We start from the raw sequence: 26,069 nt of genomic DNA on the forward strand, positions 1-26,069 counted from the left end.
CTGGAGGAAGTTTTCTTCCAGTATTTAAAAGCTGTTGTCTGATTCAGCAAAGACCAAGTGAAATTCCAAGAACTGTATTCCTTTTTTCACTTTTGTCTAACTTATTAACTCAAATGAAAATATCAACTAACATTCAAATCAGATCTATGCTTACTGGCAAAACTCAGTTAAAGCATTCTGTGAAAATAAGTTGTCCCTATGGAATTCGTTATAAAAAGAAACTATTGGGGTTTTTTTGTTTTTTGTTTTTTTGCGGTACGCGGGCCTCTCACTGTTGCGGCCTCTCCCGTTGCGGAGCACAGGCTCTGGACGCGCAGGCTCAGCAGCCATGGCTCTCGGGCCCAGCCGCTCCGCGGCATGTGGGATCTTCCCGGACCGGGGCACGAACCCGTGTCCCCTGCATCGGCAGGCGGTCTCTCATCCACTGCGCCACCAGGGAAGCCCTGGGGTTTTTATTATTACTTATAAACTGTGTGCTACACATGCTTTATTTATAATAAACTTTTTTTTTTTTCTGTAGAACCAGTTGTTAAACATCGCCAGTGCACCACTGTCTGTGGGGTATAATTGGTCTACAAATTTTGCACCTGCTAGAACCGCAGAGCAGAATTCTTGCATTCCCCCAAAGCACTGGCACAATTTTGAACATAGTTGAAATAGGAATACAGTTTTTTTATCCCATTGTTAAAAAAGAGAAGCTAAAAAGCATGCCAACTTCTTCTGGTGTTAAATTTTCTGCATTAGTCCACTGGCGAGAGGGAATACTGTCAAGAAATCTTCAGACTACCCCAAAGCAGGTTACAGATAAATGTCTCCTCATGGATTTTGTTTCCATGCATCTATGTACCTTTTATTGCTAATGAAGATTGTAGGATCCTTTTCCAGCTATCTCTGGTTTAAGCAACAGTATTTTTTCCCCCAAAGACAGTAAGTTAATACACTTTATGTGTTACTATATCAGGCTAAGAAAACATTAAGGATTGAAAATTTGGGAATTTAAGCCAGTCTCATATTTACTTAGTTGAGTGAATTAAAAGTAGGTTAAGAGCTTATCAATTTCTGGTTTTGTTTTCCTTCTACCCTGTACCACTCTCTAGAAATACTCTAGAAATCTGTGGATTGTTATGCATATTTTTATATGCTCAGTTACTTAAATCTACTTTAATTGGTCTTGGACTGTTTCCACAAACTGGGTTTTCCATGTTCCACTCCACACTGTGGGAAGTGGGGCTTGCTGTTGATTTTAGCTTACAAATAAGCAAATTTCCTTTGACCAAATTTTTTCATTTTCTTTGAGCAAACTTTAATATGCAAAATTTTGAAAACTGCCATCCTTCCTACCTTAATCTCAAGGACATCTAATATTTATTAATGGAAAACAAGGAAGGAAAAAAACAATAGCTAGGGACACTTCCAATATTTTCTGGAAAATTGCTTACAGACGATTAGGAATGCTTAAGTGGCAGAGATAAAAATAATAACTGGGCAAGATATATCTGACTCAGGTTTGTACAGGCATCTTGATGGAGACAGATGATGTCTGCAGAGTTCTTGGTTCCCTTAGAAAAGTACGTGGATTGCCAAGTAACGGTGGGAAATATTTACAGTGCACGTTTTCTGGGTGATTATTAGGCAGCATTTTTTTCTGGTTTTGATGTTAGGAATATTCAGGTTCTTTATTTTCTTGGGATGTCCATTTTACCTAACTTATCAGAACTGATACTGAAAGGAAACCTTGAGGAAGTTTTTGATCTCTTGGGATTTTGTTGTTAGTTGGAAGAGAAGCAGTGTTGGTTTTTGGTATTTGTGTGTGTGTGTATCAGTGGCATTTAAGGAAGCAAGATGAAATAGGTAGTCCATACAGAAGTACCTCTCTTTTTTTTTTTTTTTTAACTTTTGAAGATCACTGCTCCAAGAAACATACAATTTAAATACAAGGTCATTTGGCTGCAGTCTGAGCAGAATAGATAGATAATGCTTTTCCTGGAGATTGAGTGCACACACTGATGTTATAGCATCATGAAGTCTAGGAACTTAAGTCACAAGAACCCATGTCCAGGAAGCTCCTGGGAATCCATTCTAGTGTGGCCACAGTTGGGGTGTCTTCTGAACCTCGAAGCCATTCCTTGAATTCAGCTCCCTTTAATCAAACCATACTGCCCTGGATCTAGTAACATGAGGCCAAACGTTTAGGGCCAGCTGGTTAACAAATACTTATTGAGCTCCCACTACATGCCTGGTGCTGGATTGAGCACCAGGCAGTTTCCTTATGGGATTTACATTCTAGCACAGAACAGGCTTAGAAGTGGGTGAAAATTCTTTCCGTTATTCATCTAAAATCAGTCGAATGTATGTCAAGCACTCTGCTACACACTAAGGAGGCAACTGTGAAAAATTCAGAGTCCCTTGTATGCGAGGTATGGCAGGTACTGTGGGAGCTCAGAACCAGGACCACTAGTTCATAGGGAACTACTGCTGGTGATTTACTTCCAGGGAGGAGAGAGCTCAGGGCAGTCCCAGTAAAAACTCCCAAAGTGTGAAAGAACTGAGGATTTCTCCTCATTATCCAACCCACCACTGTTTGGGGGATTTTTGCAGATGGGGCACGGGGGCCACAGTGATGCCAAGAGCAGGAGAGGGAGGAACAGGAGGTGGGAAGGGGTGTCAGAAGCAGATTCCAGTGTCCCTTTTCCCCTCCCTCTGGGTCTTCCCTGAAGTGCCCTCCCACTTCTGTCCAACTCTGCCTGTTTTCCTGATCTTCTTTTAGGTCTGCCATGGGTGCCTGGTCAAAGATCAGAAAATCACTTCATTTTGATTCCACATTTGCCGTGAACTAAAGATCAGTATTTCAGCACATGTGCTTTTTCTCACAGTAACTCTGATAGGAAAGGGACATCATCATCATCATAGCCACTTTATGAAGGACACTGGGGGCCTCTGCGTGAGTGACTTTTCTGGGTCCACAGTTAAATGTGGCAGTGCTCGGCTTCCCTGGTGGCGCAGTGGTTGAGAGTCTGCCTGCCGATGCAGGGGACATGGGCTCGTGCCCTGGTCCGGGAAGATCCCACATGCCGCAGAGCGGCTGGGCCCGTGAGCCATGGCCACTGAGCCTGTGCTCCGCAACGGGAGAAGCCACAACAGTGAGAGGCCCGCGTACCGCAAAAAAAAAAAAAAAAAAAAAAAAAAAATGTGGCGGTGCCAAGCCTGGAGCCACATATCCTGGGACTTTGGGTCCCAGTCAACAGAATGTGGCAGCTTCAGGGTCAGTCAGACCTCAAATATTGGTGCTCCCACTAGCTCACTAGAGGATAAAAGGCAGATTGCTTAACCTCTTTAACCTTTGCTTTCTCCCCTAATAAATGGGCTTAAAAATAGCATCTAGGGCTTCCCTGGTGGCGCAGTGGTTGAGAGCCCGCCTGCCGATGCAGGGGATAGGGGTTCGTGCCCCGGTCCGGGAAGATCCCACATGCTGCGGAACGGCTAGGCCCGTGAGCCATGGCCGCTGAGCCTGCGCGTCCAGAGCCTGTGCTCCGCAACGGGAGAGGCCACAACAGTGAGAGGCCCGTGTACAGGAAAAAAAAAAAAAAATAGCATCTACCTCCTAAGGTGGTTGTGAGGATTAAATGAGATAATGCACATAAAGTGCTTGATGCATAGTAAGCACTCAGTAAATATTATAATTCCATTATGAATAATAGGTACTAAATCAGATTCTGTGGTAACAAAATTGAATGAGACACAGCACCAGCCAGAGAGACAGACATCTACATAACAGACCACAAGGCCAAGGGATAGACTCTAAGTAAGCAGTTGGTTGGCATAGATGGTTCCATTTGGAGATGGGGACCAGGAGTCCAAAAGGCTCCACAGAGCAGATCGTAATGGCACTTTGACCCAGGAGGTAGAATTTCACTCACCTTGAAAAGGTGAGCCCAGCTAATGAGACACAATTGTATTAGTTATCTATTGCTGTGTAACAAAGTACCCCCTCCCCACCCCCTGCATTAGCAGCTTAAAACAGCAAACATTTGTTATCTCACAGGAACCCAGGCACAGTTTAACAGGGCACCGCTGGTTCAAGGTCTCTCGTGGGGTTATAGTCAAGCTGTTGGCCAGGGCCGTGTTCATCTCCTGGCTGCATATGAGCTAGAGAACCTGCTTCCAAGCTCGCTCAGGTGCCCATTGGCAGGCCTCCAAAGACCCACTGCCAAGTTCACTCACATGGCTCTGGCATGGCTTGGTTCCTCCTCATCTACTTTGTTCATCCTGTAGAGCCAGAGTCAGCACTTTTTCTGTAGAGGGCCAGAGAGTAAATATTTTAGGCTTTGTGGGTCATACGACATCTGTAGCAACTACTCAACACTGCTGTGTAGTTCGAAAGCAGCCATAGACAACTCATAAATGAATGGGCATAGCTGTATTCCAGTAAAACTTTACTTAGCAAAAACAGGTGGCCTGACCCCTGCTCTAGATCTCTACAAGGACAGCAGCATGGTGTAGCAAAAATAATACTGGCAGCAGACTTCCCTAGTGGTCCAGTGGTTAAGAATCTGCTTTCCAATTCAAGGGACGCTGGTTCGATCCCTGATTAGGGATCTACAGGAGGAACAAACTAAGATCCCACGTGCCGCAGGACAACTAAGCCTGCACGCCTCAACTACTGAGGCCATGTGCTCTGGAGCCCGCGTGCCACAACTAGAGAGCCCGTGCGCCACAACGAAAGACCCCTCATGCCACAACGAAGATCCCACGTGCCACAACTAAGACCTGACACAGCCAAATAAATAAATAAATATATATATTTTTTAAATAAATTTTAAAAAGTAATACTGGCAGTCACAGCCTCTCAGGGCTGCAGTTCCCAATCTGTAACACATGTGGGCTAGAGTAATATTTTCTCAGGGCCTTCCCACCCCAAAATGCTGTGACTCTAACTTTAATTTTTTTTTTTTTTTCTGCGGTACACGGGCTTCTTACTGCTGTGGCCTCTCCCGTCGCGGAGCACAGGCTCCGGATGCGCAGGCCCGGCGGCCATGGCTCACGGGCCCAGCCGCTCCGCGGCATGTGGGATCCTCCCGGACTGGGGCACGAACCCGTGTCTCCTGCATTAGCAGGTGGACTCTCAACCACTGTGCCACCAGGGAAGCCCTCTAGCTTTAATCTTTATTCACAGCAGTTTAATAGCCATTTATTTGTTCTCATTGTCTCTCTCTACTAAGACTAATAGCTTAGCCAGGGTGTCAAAACACTTCACAAATCTCACTGCAGAATGGGAGAAATTTAGCGAGGGACAGCTTCATTGACATGTTCAAGTCCCTCCTTTAATACATGTAGTCTCAGTCAGTCGTGGCGTGGCTGGCCCGCTTGGGACAGAGAGTGATGGCCTCTTGGCAGCAGGGCCCTTGCCTGCCTACACAAGAAAAGAGAGGCCCAGGAGCTGGAGGACCAGTAGCATCCTAATAAAATCTGCTAGTGATTGATTGCTTACCTGTGCCAATACCATGTATGTAATCCATGGGATAACAGCTCTTAGGTTCTTAAGATGCATATATTTAAGGAATCACAAATAGTGGAGTCTCTACAACAGGTACATGAGCGTTGACTCCCTGCCCCTGAAAATTTCTCTTGAAGTAATTGCACAGAAACCTGTCCCTAACTTTTCTTTTTTGCATTACGCTTACAGTTAATATACAACCTGGGTTTTTTAGAACAACCATAATGTCAGCTCAAGGTCACTCAGAGGTTGAAAGAGGCCTGGATTACTTTGTTGTTGTTGTTTCCAAGGCTACTGATATATTAAAGAAGTAAAATAATGACAAAGCAGGATTATGAAAATTGAAGAATATTTTAAATGCTTATCTGTACAGATTTGCAATATTGCACACATGCATAAAGGTGATAAAATTTTCCTATTCTCAAGGTAAAGTATTAGTTCATAGGGAACTGCTCGTGATTTACTATGGAAACGTGGGGCTGAAGTTCAAAGCTGTGTGATGAACATTGTTTTCTTTCAATCCTCTCCGTGTAGCTCTGGGCGTATATTTGGAGATACTCGTCAGGAGTCTACATTGAGGCCCTTCATGAATGGGAAGCCCAGGTTAGTTGATCTCCTGTGTCCCATATTTCCACATTTCCTACCTGCCCCCATGACGATAGTCTTGATGACATGAATCCTGTCATATTGAAGACTTTATGGTGTGAATAAAAAAGCTTGAACTTTGAATCCTGGCTCCACCATTTACTAGTTGTGTAACCTTGTATGAATTAGTTAAGCTTAATAAACCAGCCTCCATATTCATAAGATGGAGCTAGTAATGCTTATGTCACAGAGTTGCTGGGAAGAAAATGAAATAATGAGTGTCAAGTACCAAACACATACTGGATATTCAAGTGTCAGATACCATCACTACCACCACCACCCCACCACCACCCCCACCACCACCACCCCCCAACACACACACACACACTCTCTCACTCACTCACACATCAGATCCAGAGCCCAAGTTTGGGTTTTGAACATCTGTTGAGTGTAACTACACTGCCCTCCTGGGCCCAGTGAAGAGTTCCATGCCCACAGCTTCCCTGAGCTCCCGTTCACAAGTGAACTGACAGCCCCACAGCTGCGGTGACTTGGCCCACAGGCTCTGCCTCCATTTCATCCCCTCACCTGCCCTTGGTAAATGAAGGTGTGAGAGACAGTATGCAGCTCTGAGACACACTTCTTAGGCCACTTATGTGAGAAAACTGAGAATAGGACTTTATAAGTAGAAAAGGTAATATCCAAAGGGCATTGGAGCACCTACATGTTTACAGGATGGCTGTGAGCCATTTCTCCTGGGGTCCCTGCTGTTAAGAGGGACGTACCTTAAGCCTCTGCCTGGGAAGAGCTTGTGCCGCAAAGAGAGAGAAAAAAAGATTAACTTATTAGAAGTTAAAAATTTGCGTCTGATTCCCTGGCATCTATTGTTCAGGGTCTTTAAGTGTTTGGGAAGAGAGGATTTCTGCCTGTATAGGTAATTTGCTGGGCAGGTTTTCCTTGGTCTTTTACCCATATAGAGCTCTGAATTTGAAGAGTGGTGATGCCTTGCAGATCCAGCATTTCCTGGTTTATGATGGAGAAACAGCCTCCTGGCTGTCTCTAATGGCTGGGTCCTATAGATCATCTTTAATTTTTATCAGAAGAAAATTAGGAAATGGAAAGGCAAGAAAATCAAAATCATGTCACACGTTACAGTTATGTAAAGTTTATAGTCAGCACCGTAGACATTGAACTTGGAAACTGCAAGGAGGGTAACTTTACTGAAAATGGAAAGTTCCAAAAATGTTAAGCGATAGAGAAAAATGGTTAATTAGCTGGCATAACAAATCTTCCATTATTAATTATATAATAATTAATTGGAATAATTTGCAGCCATTTAAAAATATCATTGTGGGGACTTCCCTGGCAACCCAGTGGTTGAGACTTCACCTTCCAATGTAGGGGGTGCAGGTTCAATCCCTGGTCAGGGAGCTAAGATCCCACATGCCTTGTGGCCAAAAAACCAAAAAAACATAGAAGAGAAGGGATATTGTAAAAAATTCAATAAAGACTTTTAAAATGGTCCACATCAAAAAAAACTTTAAAAAAAATTAAAAAAATAAAACAATCATTATGAACATTATGGATTGTCATGGAAAAGGCTTGAAACATAATGTTAAAGGGGAAAAAAGCAGGACGTGAAGTTGTTTATATATTGTGTAAAACGGGTATGCAGTTCTTGGATTGGAAGAGTCAACACTGTGAAAATGACTATACTACCCAAAGCAATCTACAGATTCAATGCAATCCCTATCAAACTACCAATGGCATTTTTCACAGAACTAGAACAAAAACTTCACAATTTGTATGGAAACACAAAAGAGCCCGAATAGCCAAAGCAATCTTGAGAAAGAAAAACAGAGCTGGAGGAATCAGGCTCCCTAACTTCAGACTATACTACAAAGCTACAGTAATCAAAACAGTATGGTACTGACACAAAAACAGAAATATAGATCAATGGAACAGGATAGAAAGCCGAGAGAAAAACCCACACACATATGGTCACCTTATCTTCGATAAAGGAGGCAAGAATATACAGTGGAGAAAAGACAGCCTCTTCAATAAGTGGTGCTGAGAAAACTGGACAGCTACATGTAAAAGAATGAAATTAGAACACTCCCTAACACCATACACAAAAATAAACTCAAAATGGATTAAAGACCTAAATGAAAGGCCAGACACTGTAAAACTCTTAGAGGAAAACATAGGCAGAACACTCTATGACATAAATCACAGCAAGATCCTTTTGACCCACCTCCTAGAGAAATGGAAATAAAAACAAAAATAAACAAATGGGACCTCATGAAACTTAAAAGTTTTTGCACAGCAAAGGAAACCATAAACAAGACCAAAAGACAACCCTCAGAATGGGAGCAAATATTTGCAAATGAAGCAACTGACAAAGGATTAATCTCCAAAATTTACAAGCAGCTTATGCAGATCAATATCAAAAAAGCAAACAACCCAATCCAAAAATGGGCAGAAGACCTAAATAGACATTTCTCCAAAGAAGACATACAGATTGCCAACAAACACATGAAAGAATGCTCAACATCATTAATCATTAGAGTAACGCAAATCAAAACTACACTGAGGTATCACCTCACACCAGTCAGAATGGCCATCATCAAAAAATCTAGAAACAATAAATGCTGGAGAGGGTGTGGAGAAAAGGGAACCCTCTTGCACTGTTGGTGGGAATGTAAATTGATACAGCCACTAGGGAGAACAGTATGGAGGTTCCTTAAAAAACTAAAAATAGAACTACCATACGACCCAGCAATCCCACTACTGGGCATATACCCAGAGAAAACAATAATTCAAAAAGATTCATGCACCAAAATGTTCATTGCAGCTCTATTTACAGTAGCCAGGACATGGAAGCAACCTAAGTGTCCATCAACAGGTGAATGGATAAAGAAGATGTGGCACATATACACAATGGAATATTACTCAACCATAAAAAGAAACGAAATCGAGTTATTTGTAGTGAGGTGGATGGACCTAGAGTCTGTCATACAGAGTGAAGTAAGTCAGAAAGAGATAAAACAAATACCGTATGCTAACACATATATATGGAATCTAAAAAAAAAAAAAAGGTCATGAAGAACCTAGGGGCAAGACGGGAATAAAGACACAGACGTACTAGAGAATGGACTTGAGGACACAGGGAGGGGGAAGGGTAAGCTGGGACAAAGTGAGAGAGTGGCATGGACTTATGTCTACTACCAAACGTAAAATAGATAGCTAGTGGGAAGCAGCTGCATAGCATAGGGAGATCAGCTTGGTGCTTTGTGACCACCTAGAGGGGTGGGATAGGGAGGGTGGGAGGGAGGGAGACACAAGAGGGAAGAGATATGGGGACATATGTATGTGTATAACTGATTCACTTTGTTATAAAGCAGAAACTAACACACCATTGTAAAGCAATTATACTCCAATAAAGATGTTAAAAAAAACAGGTATGCAGATGGACATAAACTAAAACAAATCCTGGGAAAAATACTGAGCATCTAACGCAGGTTAGATTGCTATGATTACAGCTGGCTTTTTTCTTCCCTTTTCCCAAACTTTGTATGTATTTGTGCATGTTTGTGTATAATCACATCTATTTTATATATATGTATTTTACATATAAATATGTACACATACAAACATCTTTTTTTAATGAGAAAAGTTCTTTAAGCATTTGGAAAAGATTGGAAATATTTATGAGCAGAGCAGCTACAAAAGAAAAAAAATGTTTTTATACTTAAAAAAAGTACTTAGACTTTGTACCAAGGACTAAACTTTAAAATCCATCAATAGATGAGTGAATTTTACACTTTATACTGCAGATGACCGCGCTTTACTGAAGTAACTAGGGTCGTTCTTTTTTTCCGTAGAGATTCTAGATATCAATCACGGTTTTGTTTTCCCTTGGTTTAAATGGCATTCCTCTTTGATCATTACTTCGCACTGGGAAAAGATATTTCCTTGTGCAAAGTAGTGGTTAGCTTCTTATAACCTCAGACAACAAAGGGCCCCTGTGTGAGGATGCAGGAATTCGTCTTGGAATACAGGGAAGGCCCCCAGCTGAATCGTATCCAAGGAAGATGCTGCAAAGCTTGCAAAGCTAGTTCGGAGAAAGGAGCCCAGCTGGAGATCTTTTCTTTCTATTCACATATTGGCCCTGCTTGAGAGGTGGGGGTGGGGGGAAGCCCATAAAAGGAAACCCGAAAACAAGCCTGAATGCATTTACAAATTACAAGGAAAAGTTAATTCTGGCAACAAGCGTTGGTGCCAACTCAGGCTTATCATGTTTAGAATTTAACTCCACTTGGGGGGAAACTTTGTTTTTCTTCTCATGGAAGTTAAAGAAGGCAACAGAGATGGACTGTATGGTGTAAGTTCTGAATGAAAACCTGTCTGTGGGTAAGTCACAGGCTGGCTCAGTTCCCCTCGGCCACCTCTACTCTCGGCCCACTGTGAGTCCCACGTGTTGCTGCAAGTTACTATTGTGAACTGCGAATCTCATCAAGCCGGGCCCTGAGCATGGCATTTTCAGCCCTCCTCTACCTAACTCCTGTGGGTTTATGTGTGACCATGCTTCCTTTTCCACCACCCACAAGCCTCTTCCCCTCCAGCCACCTTCTCATGCCCTTCAACTTCCCCTTGACCTTGGGAGGGTTTATAGAATGACACGTAGTACCTGCGGGTGGATGCTGGCATGTCCTGGGCTTTGGGTAAATGCCAGTACCCTTCCCCCTTCTTCCTTTTGCCCTTCTTTGAACTTAAATTCCTCTTCCTCTCATAGGTACTAAAGTTCCTGGTCAATGATAGATCCTTCCGCAAAAGCCAGAAATCAGGGCAGTGATGAGAAGAAATGAGAGGTGCAGAGAGTCAGCCCTCGTCTTCATTGAGGGCCCCTCTTCACCTGTAGATTAAGAATGACGAGAAGAATAGCAGCTGCCATTTTTGTGCTTCTGCCACCGGCTTATCCTGATTCATGCATTATCTACAAATCTGGCATCTGAAAAAACAAAGGCCCAGAGAGGCTGAGAGATTTGCTTGAGGCCACACAGCTATAAGTAGTGGAGCTAAAATTCAAACTCAGGAGTTTCTGAGTTCTCCAGAACTCTCCCCTCTTTTCACGACACAAAAGTGCTTTCCCAAAGGCTCAAAGACTATTAGTCACCAGCAGCACTTGCCCCCAACATCTGTGATCAAACAGTATCAGGACATGTAAGAAAGACCCGTTTCTAGTTCCACCGGTGGCTCCAATTGAAAACTAAACTTGGAGTAAAAATTCCACTCCGTGTACAGATAACTAGTTAAATATCAAACTCAGCAAGGCTCTACTTACTAATAGACCCATGGAATGTGATCCCTTCAGGGGTTTGATGTACTTGAAAACACTATAAAAATCACCATTTAAGAACCTGTAGACCAGTACCATCTAACAGAATTTTCTGTGATGAGAAAAATGTTCTGTGTCTACCCTGTCTGATACGATAGCCACTAGCCGCATGTGGCTTTCAAGCACTTGGAATGTGGCTGGCTGGTGTAAACAGGAACTGAACTTTTAATGTACTTAATTTTTAGTAATTTAAATAGCCACCTATGGCTAGTAGTTACCATATTGGGCTGTGTGGCTCTAGAATATTCTGGCAGGTTGATTGCTGGTCCCCACATTGTCATGATGCTTTGCCTCTAAGCTCTATTATATCACTGGATCGTAATTATTTGTTTTTGTTTTGCCCACCCCACCAGGCTGTAAGCAGTTCATCCTGCTAAATCATCTCTTTTTAGCACATGACCTGGCCCACGGTACTAGGCATTAAATAATTAATGTAGGTTAAATAAATGGATGGGAGTCAGCTTTTTTCAAAAGCATCATTGTTATTGCTTGCTATCATCTGGTTTACCCTTTCTCATGACTTTGCTCTTAGGACTAAATTGGTTCCCAAATCTTCAGATAAAGCCCAGACTGCTTACTCGTGAACACATCTTTCTTTCCTCAAAGGAACTCACTTCTTTCACTGATTATTTTGGTTATTTGCCTCAGTTTCTCTAAATGAATGTTTCTATCACCATTTCTTGATTTTTTTTTTTTTTTTAGTGTTTCAGACATTATATCTTCCAGTGTGGTAAAAGATGGTTCAGCTTCCACCCCTTGCCCCACCACACGTAAGAAATGTCCCCACTCCCTACTGAACGCCCCCCTCCAGTTTTAGTTAGATGAATAACTAGTATTTATTATAACTATGTAAACGCAGTTCACAGCTAAGCCAGGTAGGGAATTATAATTATATTTCCTTTCCTGAACATCTTTTTCTCTGGAGGTAACAAATGGCTCGTTCTTTTCATATGTTCAGTATTCTACATCCTTACCACTGATTTGACCCCAAAGTCTTTCCCTATTGTATATATTTTTCTCTTTGGGACACTTCAGTGATTCTATCAATTTCATCTCTTAAAAGAAAACTGCCCAGAGCCTTCTCATCTTCTCCAGTCAGAATGAGCTGTCCTCCAGGCTGTGCACGTTGCTGGCATTCTGGGGTCTCCCGTCACCATCGTCCTGGGGGTTACTTTTGTCTCTCTCCTGTGTTTAATGCCCTATCTCCTGTATTCCTTGCCTTCCGCTCTTGGTTTACTACCTCATTTGTTTGTTACATCTTCTAATAGCCTCCTTCCCAGGAGGGGAAGGTATAAGAATGGTAAAATTTTTGAGACCTTTCTTATCTGAAAATGTCTTTATAGTACCCTCTCACTTCATTGGTGGTTTGGCCAAGTTCAGAATAATGTGTGTGTGTGTGTGTGTGTGTGTGTGTGTGTGTGTGTGTGTGTGTGTTTAAGAAGTCTAAAACCATTCTGATCCCCAGCTCTTTGTGTATGATCAGTTTTTTTCTTTCTTGAAGCCTGTAAGAGCTTTACTTTTATGTCAGTTCTATTTAATTCTTCATGTCTTTATCTCCTTTGCGAATTTATATGAGATTTCCTCATGTTTCTCTTCTAGACTCTCCACTGAAATATTCATGTTTGCTGTCTTGTTTTAATTTCCAAGAACATTTTATTGTTGTTCTCTCATTAATTTTTTTATTGAAGTATAGTTGATTTACAGTGTTTCAGGTGTACATTCAGTTACACGTGTGTGTGTATGTGTGTGTGTATATATATATATATATATACTTTTTTAGATTCTTTTCCATCATAGGTTATTACAACATACTGAATATAGTTCCCTGTGCTATACAGTAGGTCCCTGTTGTTTATCTATTTTATATATAGTAGTCTGGAATTTGGAATCCCAAATTCCAAATCTATCCCTCCCCTCCCTTTCTCCTTTGGTTTGTTTTCTATGTCTGTGAGTCATTTTCTGTTTTGTAAATAAGTTCATTTGTATCATTTTTTTTAGATTCCACATATAAGCGATATCATATGATCTTTGTCTTTCTCTGTCTGGCTTACTTCACTTAGTATGATAATCTCTAGGTCCGTCCATGTTGCTGCAAATGGCATTATTTCATTTTTTATGGTTGAATAGTATTCCACTGTATGTACCACATCTTCTTTATCCATTCCTCTTTCGATGGACATTTAGGTTGCTTCCATGTCGTAGCTATTGTAAACAGTGCTGCAATGAGCATTGGGGTGCATGTATCTTTTCGAGTTAGAGTGTTCTCCAGATATAAGCTCAAGAGTGGGATCGCTGATCACATGGTAACTCTATTTCTGTTTTTTTAAGGAACCTCCATACTGTTCTCCATGATGGCTGCACCAATTTATGTTCCCACCAACAGTGTAAGAGGGTTCCCTTTTCTCTGCACCCTCTCCTCCACTGAAGTCTTGAACCCCTCAAAGTCATCCACGAGGGTTGGGATCAGCTATTTCCACACTCTTGTGTATGTTGATATCTTGACATCTTCCCATGGATCACAAATGTTCTTAATGGCATCTAGAATGGTGAATCCTTCCCAGACTTTTCAACTGACTGTGCCCAGATCCATCAGAGCAATCACTGTCTATGGTAGTTATGGCAGCCTTTCAAGTCATATTTCTTAAATAATAAGACTAGAAAGTCAAAATTACTTTTTGATCCATGGGCTGCAGAGTGGATGTTGTGTTAGAAGACATGAAAACAACATTAATCTCGTTGTACATCTCCATCAGAGCTCTTGGGTGAGCAGGTGCATTGTCAATGAGCAATAATGTTTTGAAAGGAATCTTTTTTCAGAGCAGTAGGTCTCAACAGTGGGCTTAAGATAGTCAGCAAACCATATTGTGAACGGATGTGCTGTCGCCCAGGCTTTGTTGTTCCGTGTATAGAGCACAGGCAGAGTAAATTGAGCGTAACTTTCGAGGGCCCCAGGATTTTGGGAATGGTAAATGAGCATTGGCTTCACCTTAAAGTCACCAGCTGCATTAGCCCCTAATAAGGGGGGCAGCCTGTCCTTTGAAGTTTTGGAGCCAAGCATTGACTGCTCTCTAGCTATGAAAGTCTCAAACGGCATCTTCTTCCAATGTAAGGCTGTTTCATCTGTGTTAAAAATCTGGTGTTTAGTGTAGCCACTTTCATTAAGTGTCTTGGCTAGATCTTCTGGATAACTTGCTGCAGCTCCTACATCAGCACTTGGGGCTTCTCCTTGCACTTTTACGTTATGGAGATGGCTTCTTTCCTAAACCTCACGAACCAGCCTCTGCCAGCTTCAAACTTTTCTTCTGCAGCTTCCTCACCTCTCTCAGCCTTCACAGAACTGAAGAGAATTAGAGCCTTGCCTTGGGTTAGGCTTTGGCTTAAGGGACTGTGGTGGCTGATTTGATCTTCTACTCAGACCACTACAACTTTCTCCATATCAGCAATAAGCCTGTTTCACTTTCTTATCATTCATGTGTTCACTGGAGTAGCATTTTTAATTTCCTTCAAGAACTTTTCCTTTGCATTTACAACTTGGCTAACTGGTGCAGGAAGCCTAGCTTTCAGCCTGTCTGAGCTTCTGGCATGCCTGCCTCACTAAGCTTGATCATTTCTAGCTTTTGATTTAAAGTGAAAGACGTGTGACTCTTCCCTTCACTTGAACACTTAGGGACCACTGCAAGGTTATTAACTGGCCTAATTTCAATATTGCTGTGTCTCAGGGAATGGGGAGGCCTGAAAAGGGGAGAATGGGGAACAGCTGGTTGGTGAAACAGAGCACACAAACACTTATCAATTAAGTTCGCTGTCTCACATGGCTGCGGTTTGTGGCACTGCAAAACAGTTACAATAGTAACATCAAAGATCACTGATCACAGGGGCTTCCCTGGTGGCGCAGTGGTTGAGAGTCCGCCTGTCGATGCAGGGGACGCGGGTTTGTGCCCCGGTCTGGGAGGATCCCACGTGCCGCGGAGCGGCTGGGCCCGTGAGCCATGGCCGCTGGGCCTGCGCGACCGGAGCCTGTGCTCTGCAACGGGAGAGGCCACAGCAGTGAGAGGCCCGCGTACCGCAAAAAAAAAAAGATCACAGATCACTGTAACAAATATAATAATAATGACAACATTTGAAATAATGTGAGAATTACCAAAATGTGACACAAAGACACAAAGTGAGCAAATGCTGTTGGAAAAATGGTGCCGATAGACTTGCTCAACGCAGGGTTGCCACAAACCTTCAACTTGTAAAAACAAAACAAAATAGAAAACCATGCAATAGTTACGAAGCACAATAAAACGAGGTGTACCGGGACTTCCCTGGTGGTCCAGTGGTAAAGAATCCGCCTTACAATACAGGTTCGATCCCTGGTCAGGAAACTAAGATCCCACATGCCGCAGGGCAGCTAAGCCCGCGCACCACAACTGCTGAGCTTGCGCGCCTCAACTAGAGAGCCTGCATGCCACACGCTACAGAGCCCACGCACTCTGGAACCCGCGCACCACAACTACAGAGCCCACGCATCCTGGAGCCCGTGTGTCACAACTAGAGAGAGAAAACCCGCACACCACAACTAGAGAGAAGCCCATGCAGTGCAATGAAGAGCCCACGCACCGCAGCGGAAGATCCTGTGTGCCACAACTAAGACCCAATGCAGCCAAAAATAAATAAATAATAATAATAAAACGAGGGCTTCTCTGGTGGCGCAGTGGTTGAGAGTCCACCTGCCGATGCAGGGGACACGGGTTCGTGCCCCAGTCAGGGAAGATCCCACATGCCGCGGAGCGGCTAGGCCCGTGAGCCATGGCCGCTGAGCCTGCGCGTCCGGAGCCTGTGCTCCGCAATGGGAGAGGGCACAACAGTGAGAGGCCCGCGTACCGCAAAAAAATAATAATAATAATAAAACGAGGTGTACCTACACTGTAATCCAAGGCAGAAAGTAATCAGAGCCATCCAAACAGTTAAAGATTCTGTGGAAGTTAAAAGAATAGAGTAATTACCTTTAGGTGGGATTTTTTTTAAATCTTCATGGAGTTTTGAAGGATCAGTAGAATTCTGCAAAATACCAATGGGCATGGAGGCATGCCAACTGGGGGGAACAATATGTGCAAAGGTATAGAAATAAGAAAAAGTGTATATAGACATGTTTAGAAAACAGTGAAAAATCCAGGTTGGCTGGAAATAGTAGTGGCTAGAGGAGTTTCAGGGATAATCTAGGAAGGCCAGTTGGTACCATATTTGGCAGGTCTTGGATGCTTAGCTGGGGCCATTAAAGATTGGTAGGCAATGCAGAGCTAGTTAAGGCTTCTTAAAGTGGAGTGACTTGTTGAGAGCTATTCTTTGCATGCCTGGTTCCATCTCATTCTTTGGGTCCCAGTTTAAATGCTCCCTCTTCAAAGATCCATCCCTCACTCTAAGGAGGTTCTCACCTGCAACTCTGAATTGCCACATGCCGTTGGTTTCCTACAAAACACTTGTAGGAAAGTTGTAATATCTGTCTAGCAACCGCATGGCAAGTTCCAAGTTCTTTAAACACAAGCCAATCCAGAGTATTCACTCTCCCGCACAGAGGGCTGTCATTCTGTAGGGCACACAGCATGGTGTCCCATTCACTGCAGTTTAGTGGTGCCTGACACACAGTAGGGGTTGAATTATCTGGTGACTAAATAATACCCCATCCTTTCCTGACTTCTCTTTGTCACATTCCCTCTGCCTAGAAGGCCCTCCCTCCGCACTTCACCATCATCATTTTTCTATCTGCCACAGTTCTTCCCATCTTTCTATGAATGCATAGTTCAGGTGCTGTCAGCCCAGTTACACAACCTCCCAATCCTGAACCCCCTCAGCTCTTGTGTTCCTTTGGTGGCCTTATGTGCACCCTGCCTAATATTTTAGTGATTTGTAACCTAACCTTTTCTTGTCTCCTTGCCCTTCCCAACAGATGGCTAGCTCTCTGAAGGCCTGGATTTTGTCTTTCTTGTGTCTTCCTTTTCAAATAATATTTGAGTTGAATTATAAGTACTTGGTAAAAATTAAGAATAACATTCATGTGACATTTGAGCAATGTATTAGATTTTAAGGGATTATGAAACAGTAAGAAGTAATACTGAGGGAAAAGACATTGCTGACAGAAAATGAAATTGAATTTCCAAAAGGATATAACCATTCTAATGTTATATGATACATTTAAGGCAGAATTCATTATCCCAAAAGGTAGTTTACTTGGGAGTGGGCTAAGAGCATTTCTCTGAAAAGTTTTGTCTATGTATAGTGAATTATTCTAATAATTTTATTGAAATATTATGCATATATTCATTGAAACTTTGATTGTTTGATATATCTCCAAGAAGTAAATTCCTTGAATTATTTTTCTGCTTAGTTGAAACTTTACCCATCAGAGAAGAGGTGTATTGTCATGTAATGTTTATCAACAGCAACAACTAACAATAGCTTCTGGTCATTGAATAATTCCAACATGCCTAGCATGTGATAAGCAGCTTTCCTGTTGTGCCATTTACATCTCACTATAATATGTTATAGATGCGACACTGACATTTGGGTAAATTGTTAATTGATCATTAATTGAGTATCAGAAGCTGGGCTGCAAACTCGGGCTGGCAAATTTCAAAGCCCTTGGCTGCCTGGGCTAAATGTTCTAGGCCAGGAACTCTGTTCCCGCACATCACTGCCTGGGCCTCTCAGGAAATGCTTTCTGCTGTGGCTTTCAAGATGCAACTTGGCTGTGAAAAGGAGGCAACTTGTAGACCTCAGTTTTCAACTTTCTTTTTTTTTTTTTTGGTTGCAGGAAGAGAAGTTAAACTTCTAGAGAAACCTAATGGACAATCTCCACAACAGGTAAGCTGTTCTTTTTTTTGTGCTTTGGGAAGAAAGTCTATTCTTTCCACTTTCCATTACATTTTATATTATTCGGTCTTCCACTACAGTTCTTATTACCTGAAACATTAAAGCCAGTAGACAGAGCAATCCCCAAAGTCTATTCTTTCTGACTCATTCAGGTTTGAGTAGAATTCTGTTATTTCCTTTTTACTTTTGTTGTTTAGGGGATACAGTTCTAAAATGGGACAAATGGTATGACCCATACAAGTCTTCACACTGAAAGGTTTACAATATGGGGCTGACTCAAGAAGGCTGAATGTTACCTTGTTTGAGCTCAGCTAGAAACGTGCACCTCAGGCCACTCCAATTTTTCACCATTCTGCACATGCCCAAAAATGACCCCCAAAACACAGCAATTATTCATCTGGGACTTACAATTAAATTTTAGCCAGTAGATAAATTCACAACTATGGAATCCACAAATAATGAGGACCAATTGTACACATAAAGCATGTGGATTAACACCTGGTACATAGGAAGCTCTGTGTAAGTTTGCTGTTTTTATCATCATCTTCATTATTCTATGTTATTAAATATCCTGAGGCTCTTAGACACCTTTGAAAAGTTTTAGGCCCGGGGAAATGATAAGATTCAGATTTATGTCTTAGATCATGTGACTTCCATGTGGCAAATGTATTATTTTAGAAGACACAGGTGGATGCAGGAGACAAGAGGATTTTGCAGTAAATTCAGGTAAGAAAAAAGTGATAATGTTTTAGGACAAGGCAAGGGTAGTGCACACGTAGAGAAAAGAGTGGGCTTACTAAGAAAGAGAGTGTAAGTGGTAGCGTCCCCTGGAATGTGGTCCGGAACCCCACCAGCCCCATTATCTGCTCACCTGTGGCCACAAGTCTTCTCCAGTCTTTTCCCAAGATTACTCAGGTGCTCCTTGCCTTATGTAACATGTTACATGACATAGTTTAATCTCATACTTTTAATACTCTATTAGTCATGTATTTATATGTCTGCCTTCCTTGCTAGACTGTGAACTCTTTTCAGCTCCCTGGAATCGAGTTCAGTACCTGTACATAATAGGTGCTCAGGAAACATTTGGTGCATGAATGATGGGTGGTGAGCCCTTTAACAGACTGCAGAGATCTCTCCCTCTTCATGTCCTAGTTACTAGCAGAGTGTCTTGTCCTCTGTTAAGTGCTCAGGGATATTTGAGACCTCAGAACCATGCTCAGTCTTTTCAAGTGCAAAAACTATTTTTACTGTACTTCAAAGAAACATTGGTGACCCAATTCTGCACATATAGGGTTTTCTGCAAACATGGGACAATCTGTTTTTTCTTGTCCTCTGACCAGTCCATGCTTTCAGCCTTGAGTCCAGAAGCACATTTATAAAATAAGGTGGTTGGGTGGTAGGATGTTCTCTAAGGTTCGCTGAGGTTTGGGCATCTAGGATACTGGGAATTACCCAGAACTACTTCACTGCAAGCATCCAGCCCTGAGCTGTGCTTGCTTTTAAAGCTATCATTATTTATAGCTTTACAAGACTGTATTATATAAACGTCTCTCCACGTCGCCTCCTCTGCAACTTCCTCATCATTTCCAGAACCTAACTTTTTCTAAATGCTTCAGGTTTCTTCCAGACTTCTCCCACCTCCCAGAAAAGGCTGCTTATCAGTGTTGGAGACATACTGTGTGTTGGAGACGCCTAATTCCCATGCGGTTTCAGGGAGAATTTGGTCAGAACATCACCCATTTCTATTCACAGTGTCTAAAAGTCATTAAGCCAGTGGTTACATAATATTCTCATGGACAATGGCCGTGAAGATGAGAGCAGCCCACATTTACTAAGAACCTACTACTTGCCAGTCCTACTTTGCCAAGCCCATCGCGTGTGTAAGCCTTGTGATTCTCATAGGAACCCTGCACAATTAGATGTTACTGTTTCCCCTGTCTAATGGTTGGCAAAGCTGAGATTCAGAGAAGTTAAGCAGCTTTACTCAAGATCATCCAGCTTAGAACAGGCCAGTCCAGATTTTGATTCCAGAGCCCACTCCCTTAATTACAATAGACTGTCTTCTGTGTCCTGGGTCTTAAAATTCTTCCTCCTCTCCTTCTGAACCCATATATGATTTTATACGTGTACTTTGACCAGTCCTTCTGTTAACGTGGCCGTAAAAATGAAATCAATCATGCACTAATGCAAGAGTGTCTCGGATGCTTTTAAGCAGATTCCCTTCTAAAGATTGGTGATGCTGAGCTTCCAATCAGCCAGAGTCAAGATCAGCCCCAGGCTGAGTTGATATGAGTTTTGTCAGATGATACGGTTACTATGGTGGTCAAGAGTATGAAGGAAGGGGGCCACTGAATCCCACATGAAAAAGACATAGAACTGCACGTGTTAAGTGAAAACATGTCATCTTCACTTCAAATTTTTTACATCATCTTCTCAAATACACTCTGTTTGTACCATCTGAAGATTCTCCAAAGTGTACTTGTTCATACTCCCTGAAACTAAAAAACACCCAGAAGGTCATGGCCTGCCCCCGTCTTCAGTTGGGTCTGAATCTTGGTGCTGTGGTCATTTATCCCCGATAATGATCTGGTTTGGTTTGGTGTTCAGTGATATGGTATATTGGTTCATCAGTGAACAAGATTCTACCCAAGTAGTCGAATTCAGGGTAAATACCTAAGCCCGTATCATTGATGATAAATTGTCATTTTAAGTGAGATTGCGTACGTGATTAGTTGAACTCTCTATAATGTCTCGTTCACTTCAGAGCTGTCTGTGATAATCTGCATGACTTCCTCAAGGCATACTTCAAAAGCAATTGTTAAGCACATGGTGATATCTGGATTACCAACTCTGTCTTAAACTGTTGAATTAGAGACTCACTGAAGGATTTAGGGGCATATTAAAAATAAACTTCCTGCCACTACATTGATAATGGGGAATGGGTTAATACGGCCAGGTGCCCATGTGAATAATAGGAGATACCCTTCGTATTTTAGTAGACATGAGGAACATCGAAACATATATTAACCGCCGTCACCCACACGCGTGAATGATGTTGAGTACTTTCACGAGATTACTAAATGCGAAGATCCACGTGTCCCCTATACTTTCTCCAGTGGCAGTTTTAGAATATATATAGGAAGAGTTTAAGAGCTTGGAAGGGAAGATAGGAGACTTGTCTGGAAGTTACATTACACAGCAAACAAACTGATTTTGGGTGGGAAAGGGAAGAGAACTTGATGGAGTTGATGGAGGGGCTAAAGTCCCTTCCCCAGCCACTGTGGACACCCCCTCCCATGTCAGGTATGCAACAAGCAGCAATCTATACAATAGATAATACCAATTTTTGCAGAGTCCAATACTGTTATTGTATATTACTTAATAACTTAGCTAGAAAGCCTTTGACCAGGATATTATTTGTATTAGGCAAGGTCCAGCCAGGAATGGGAACTCTTCCTTTCAGGCAGAGGGACGTTATAATCAGTGGGCTATGTGGGTATTGGAAGAGCTGGGAAACCAAATGAGATGGTGAGGCAACACAGAGATGGTGGAGGCAGAGAGACATTACCACCCCAGGATGAGACATAGAACCAGATGCTGGGGTAATGGCTGGAGCCATGGTGAGGCACCATGGTTCTATCTGGCACCATGGAGGGTAGGGCTCTTGGGTATCTATTGCTGTGGAGGAGATCTGGCCACTACCAGGATGAACAGCATACTGTCCTAAGTAGAGAGAAAGGGAAACATACCTTGACATCCCCCATCCTCCCCCTCTAGTCCCCCAGCACCTTCCACTGGTGGGACTACCCCGATCCAGAGGGCAAGGGTTCGTCAGCATTACAGTGCCTTGAGAAACTGAGTGGGCAAGGGGCAGGGACCAGTCCAAGAGCAGACAGGCAGCGGACCAGCCCAATGTCTTGGGTTTGTTTCATCTATTCCTCAGTTAGTAAACATTTAGGTTGTCCAGATTGATCCCCTATTACTGGACACGTGGTTTATTTTAACTTTTTCCTGTTATAAGGCCCATAGAGAAGGATAAAATAACATAAATTAAAAACTGTTAAAAAGCAAATTCTGAAAAACAGAATTTTTAGAAACTTAACAGGATTGTAAACTGCACCAGTTGGGAGTGCAATTGGCAGTAATGACTGCAGGTATTAGTTTTGGCCAACTTGGTTTGGGCCATATCATCAGCCACCAAAAGGGGCCAGTGGTAATTGTAGTCACCTCACTGTTGCCAGGAACTTCCCAAGCCACAAGCGTTCTTAGGGGGTTAGTCCTTCCCCTTTAAGTAGAGCTCACCTAGACCAACCAGCAACATAGCAAAACAAAGAGGCCTGCCTGCCTTCATTTCCATAAAGCCGTAAAGCAGGAACTCTGAAGTGTGGTCCCCAGAGGGCAGCATTAGCACCCTGGGAGCTTGTTAGAAATGAGAGTTATTGCCCGCACAGACCCAGGAGGATGTCTTATGAACCCCGTGCCCTCTGCCTCTCAAAGTGCTCACCAGGATCCCCGCCCCTGTCACCCATACACCCTAGTCTTTATTCAATAATGAGCTGCATCTCATCTGATCCAGACAGGAGCCTACTCCCAGGAGTTTACAGTCCAGAGAATAGGGGCATAGCTTCTCAAACTTTCCCTAGAACTGTTCCCACCAAGAGTACAGGAAGAAGGAACTGGTCTAGAGGGCTGACCATAAGCTATCAACAGAATTTGAAATTTTCTGCAGAGCAGAAATTGAGACACAGAAATAGAGAAAAAACGTATGGACACCAAGGGGAGAAAGCAGCAGGAGGTGGGGGTGGGATGAACTGGGAGACTGGGATTGACATGTATACACTGATGTGTATAAAATGGAGGACTAATAAGAACCTGCTGTATAAAAAAATGAATAAAATTAAATTAAAAAAATAAATTTATATGAAATTGCAAAGAGCTAAAAATATCCAAAAACATCTTTTAAGAAAACAAGATAGAAGAACTTTCTCTGTTATTGCAAACCTAGGGTAATGAGAACAGTGGTTTTGGCAAAAGTAGATCAATGACCCAGAATAGAGAGCTTAGTATCAGCACTAAGTATAAATGGATACTTGACTTTTTACACAAATATTACTGCAGATAAGTGTAAAAAACCCACAAAATTTAAATAAACTATGCAGGCATAATTGCTATCAATAGTTTTTTAAAGTAAACAACAACAAAAAGATGAATGATGACTCTATTCAACAACCCTCACAGAATTTCTGTCTTATTCCCTATCTTCTTCTGTTATAGCTACTGTCACGTGCTTATATCAGGTTTTTTTCCCTTCTTTACATTCATTTTCCTCTCTTAAAAAAAAAAATAAAAAGCCTTCTGTTTAATTCTAATAATTCATGCAAATTTTGCCTTTTCAAACACAATATTCTGAATTTATTTTAAATCAAAAATAATGAGCTTCTCCACAAAAACTTTCAAATTGGGCCATATTTATTTTATAGCTTATCTTTACCTCCTAATTCATGGCCACTTACCCTCATCCAGAAGATGGGGCCCCAAGACCAGCTCACACCTTGGGCAGCCCACGGGACCTTGGGGCAGCACAAGGATGGCCATAGGGAAGGAGCAGTGAAACGGGCAGGACCAGCAGCATCAGAGCTAACACGGGAGAAACTGAACCCCTCCACAGCTCCTTCCTCCTAAAGCCTCTTCCACAGAATTATTGTCCAGAAAGACAGATCCCATTTGTGTGAAAAGAGGCGTCTATAGAATTGCCAGAGTTTTTTGACCCCGCCATGGTCTGGCCAGACTACAGAATAAATCCCATGCCCAGCCAGAGCTGGAGGAAGCCCTGCCATAAGGTGGTGCCATGGCCACCAGGACTTAACACAATAATTGTCTGAATATTTACCACATCACCTACTCCCTAACTTCACCCCATGGCAAAGCACCTACACTATTGGTGCCTTTAATTCTGTGTTTGAGGCCTTTCCCATACCAAGTCCTTCCCTTGAAATTAAATTAAATAACCACTATATACTGCCATCTGGTGGCCAATAGATGAAACCACACCTCTGAAATTCTATCAGAGCCCAAATCAAGAGGATCCAGTTCCCTTTTGCAAAAGCTAATGGATCACAAGCTGCTGCTTATTGTGTAAAGCAGTGGACTCAGAAAACAACAAAACCTACAAGAGGTGTTATATTAATATAATATGAAATATATAAATATTATATAATTAATATATAATCAGGAAGTATTCATAATAATGAAAACAATAAAAACAGCATTAATAATAGCCACACTGTACCACTTTCAACTTTTATGTCCATTTACTTATCTATAAAATACTGGCTCCCAACCTTTGTGCAGTGTTGGTGGGAATGTAAATTGGTGCAGCCACTATGGAAAACAGTATGGAAGATCCTCAAAAAATTAAAAATAGAGCTACCATATGACCCAGCAATTCCACTCCAGGGTGTATATCCAAAAAAGAAAATAAAACACTAATTCGAAAAGATCTATGCATCCCAATGTTCACAGCGGCACTGTTTACAATAGCCAAGATATGGAAACAACCTAAGTGTCCATCAACAGAAGAATGGATAAAGAAGGTGTGATATATATAATGGAATATTATTCAGCCATAAAAAGAATGAAATTTACATTTACTCATTTACAACAACATGGATGGATGTAGAGAGTATGATGCTTAGTGAAAGAAGTCAGAGAAAGACAAATACTGATATATAAATATGATATCATATGACATATCATATGACAAAAGTGATATATATGATATCATATATATGTGGAATCTAAAAAATAAAACAAACGAATATAGCAAAACAGAAGCAGACTCACAGATACAGAAAACAAACTAGTGGTTACCAGTGGGGAGAAGGAAGGGGGGAGGGGCAAGACAATGGTATGGGATTAAAACTATTATGTATAAAATAGATAAGCAATGAGGATCTATTGTACAGCACAGGGAAATATAACCATTATTTTGTGATAACTTTAAATGGAGTACAATCTATAAAATATTGAGTCACTATACTGTACACCTGAAGCTAATGGAATATTGCAAATCAACTACTCTTCAATTAAAAAACTAATAGGGAATTCCCTAGCGGTCCAGTGGTTGGGACTCAGCGCTTTCACTGCCGTGTCCCGGGTTCAATCCCTGGTCAGGGAACTAAGATCCCACAGGCCACGCAGTTCGGCCAAAATAATAATAATAATAATAATTACTGGTTTCCACCTTAAAAGATTATTGTAAAGTAATAATCTAAGATTCATTCAATTCAATTCATTCAATCTTAAATTTCATTTGAGAAATGAAATTTCTTAAAACAGTACTTGATGCATATTAAACACTCAAATGTTAACTACTTGTAATCATTAATAAGTACTGGCAGGATGCCAAACATTACAGTAAATGCCATACACACTTTTATCTCATTTAAATTTCAAAACAATCCTGATAAGCAGGAACTGTTATCATTCCCATTTTGCAGATTAGACAGCTAAAGGTCACAGAGGCTAAGAAATTTGCCTAGAGGTCACAAAGCTAATAAATGGTGGAGGTAGAATTGGAACCCACAACTCTGGCCCTAAATTATTCATTTAACCGCTGTGCTGACTTGCTGGTGTGATAAATCTTCTCAGATGCTTATACATCCCGCCTCATGCACATACCCCAGCCCTGCCACACACACACACACACACACACACACACACACACACACACACACA

The 26,069-nt window shown here is 41.9% G+C and overlaps 1 protein-coding gene across 10 annotated transcripts in view; it reads left to right on the forward strand.

Annotated features, from left to right (window-relative positions):
* Window positions 1-26,069, forward strand: part of PGCKA1 (PDCD10 and GCKIII kinases associated 1) — an 83,982-nt gene that overhangs the window by 47,227 nt on the left and 10,686 nt on the right. For 4 of the 10 annotated variants that reach the window (XM_089911767.1, XM_089911761.1, XM_089911760.1 and 1 more), the window contains 2 exons: window positions 6,029-6,097; window positions 18,274-18,323. In XM_089911767.1, the coding sequence (XP_089767893.1) occupies window positions 18,304-18,323 (20 nt within the window). In that variant the 5' untranslated portion in view covers window positions 6,029-6,097; window positions 18,274-18,303. Of the gene's footprint in view, window positions 1-6,028; window positions 6,098-13,805; window positions 13,963-18,273; window positions 18,324-26,069 lie in introns of all 10 variants that reach the window. The other 6 variants (XM_089911769.1, XM_089911770.1, XM_089911764.1 and 3 more) reach the window with 2 other exon arrangements.

This window comes from Delphinapterus leucas, chromosome 5 (assembly GCF_059928025.1).
Source record: "Delphinapterus leucas isolate spDelLeu-1000000601 "Yukka" chromosome 5, BTC_Dleu_Yukka2, whole genome shotgun sequence".
In the NCBI taxonomy this organism is placed as follows: Eukaryota; Metazoa; Chordata; class Mammalia; order Artiodactyla; family Monodontidae; genus Delphinapterus; species Delphinapterus leucas.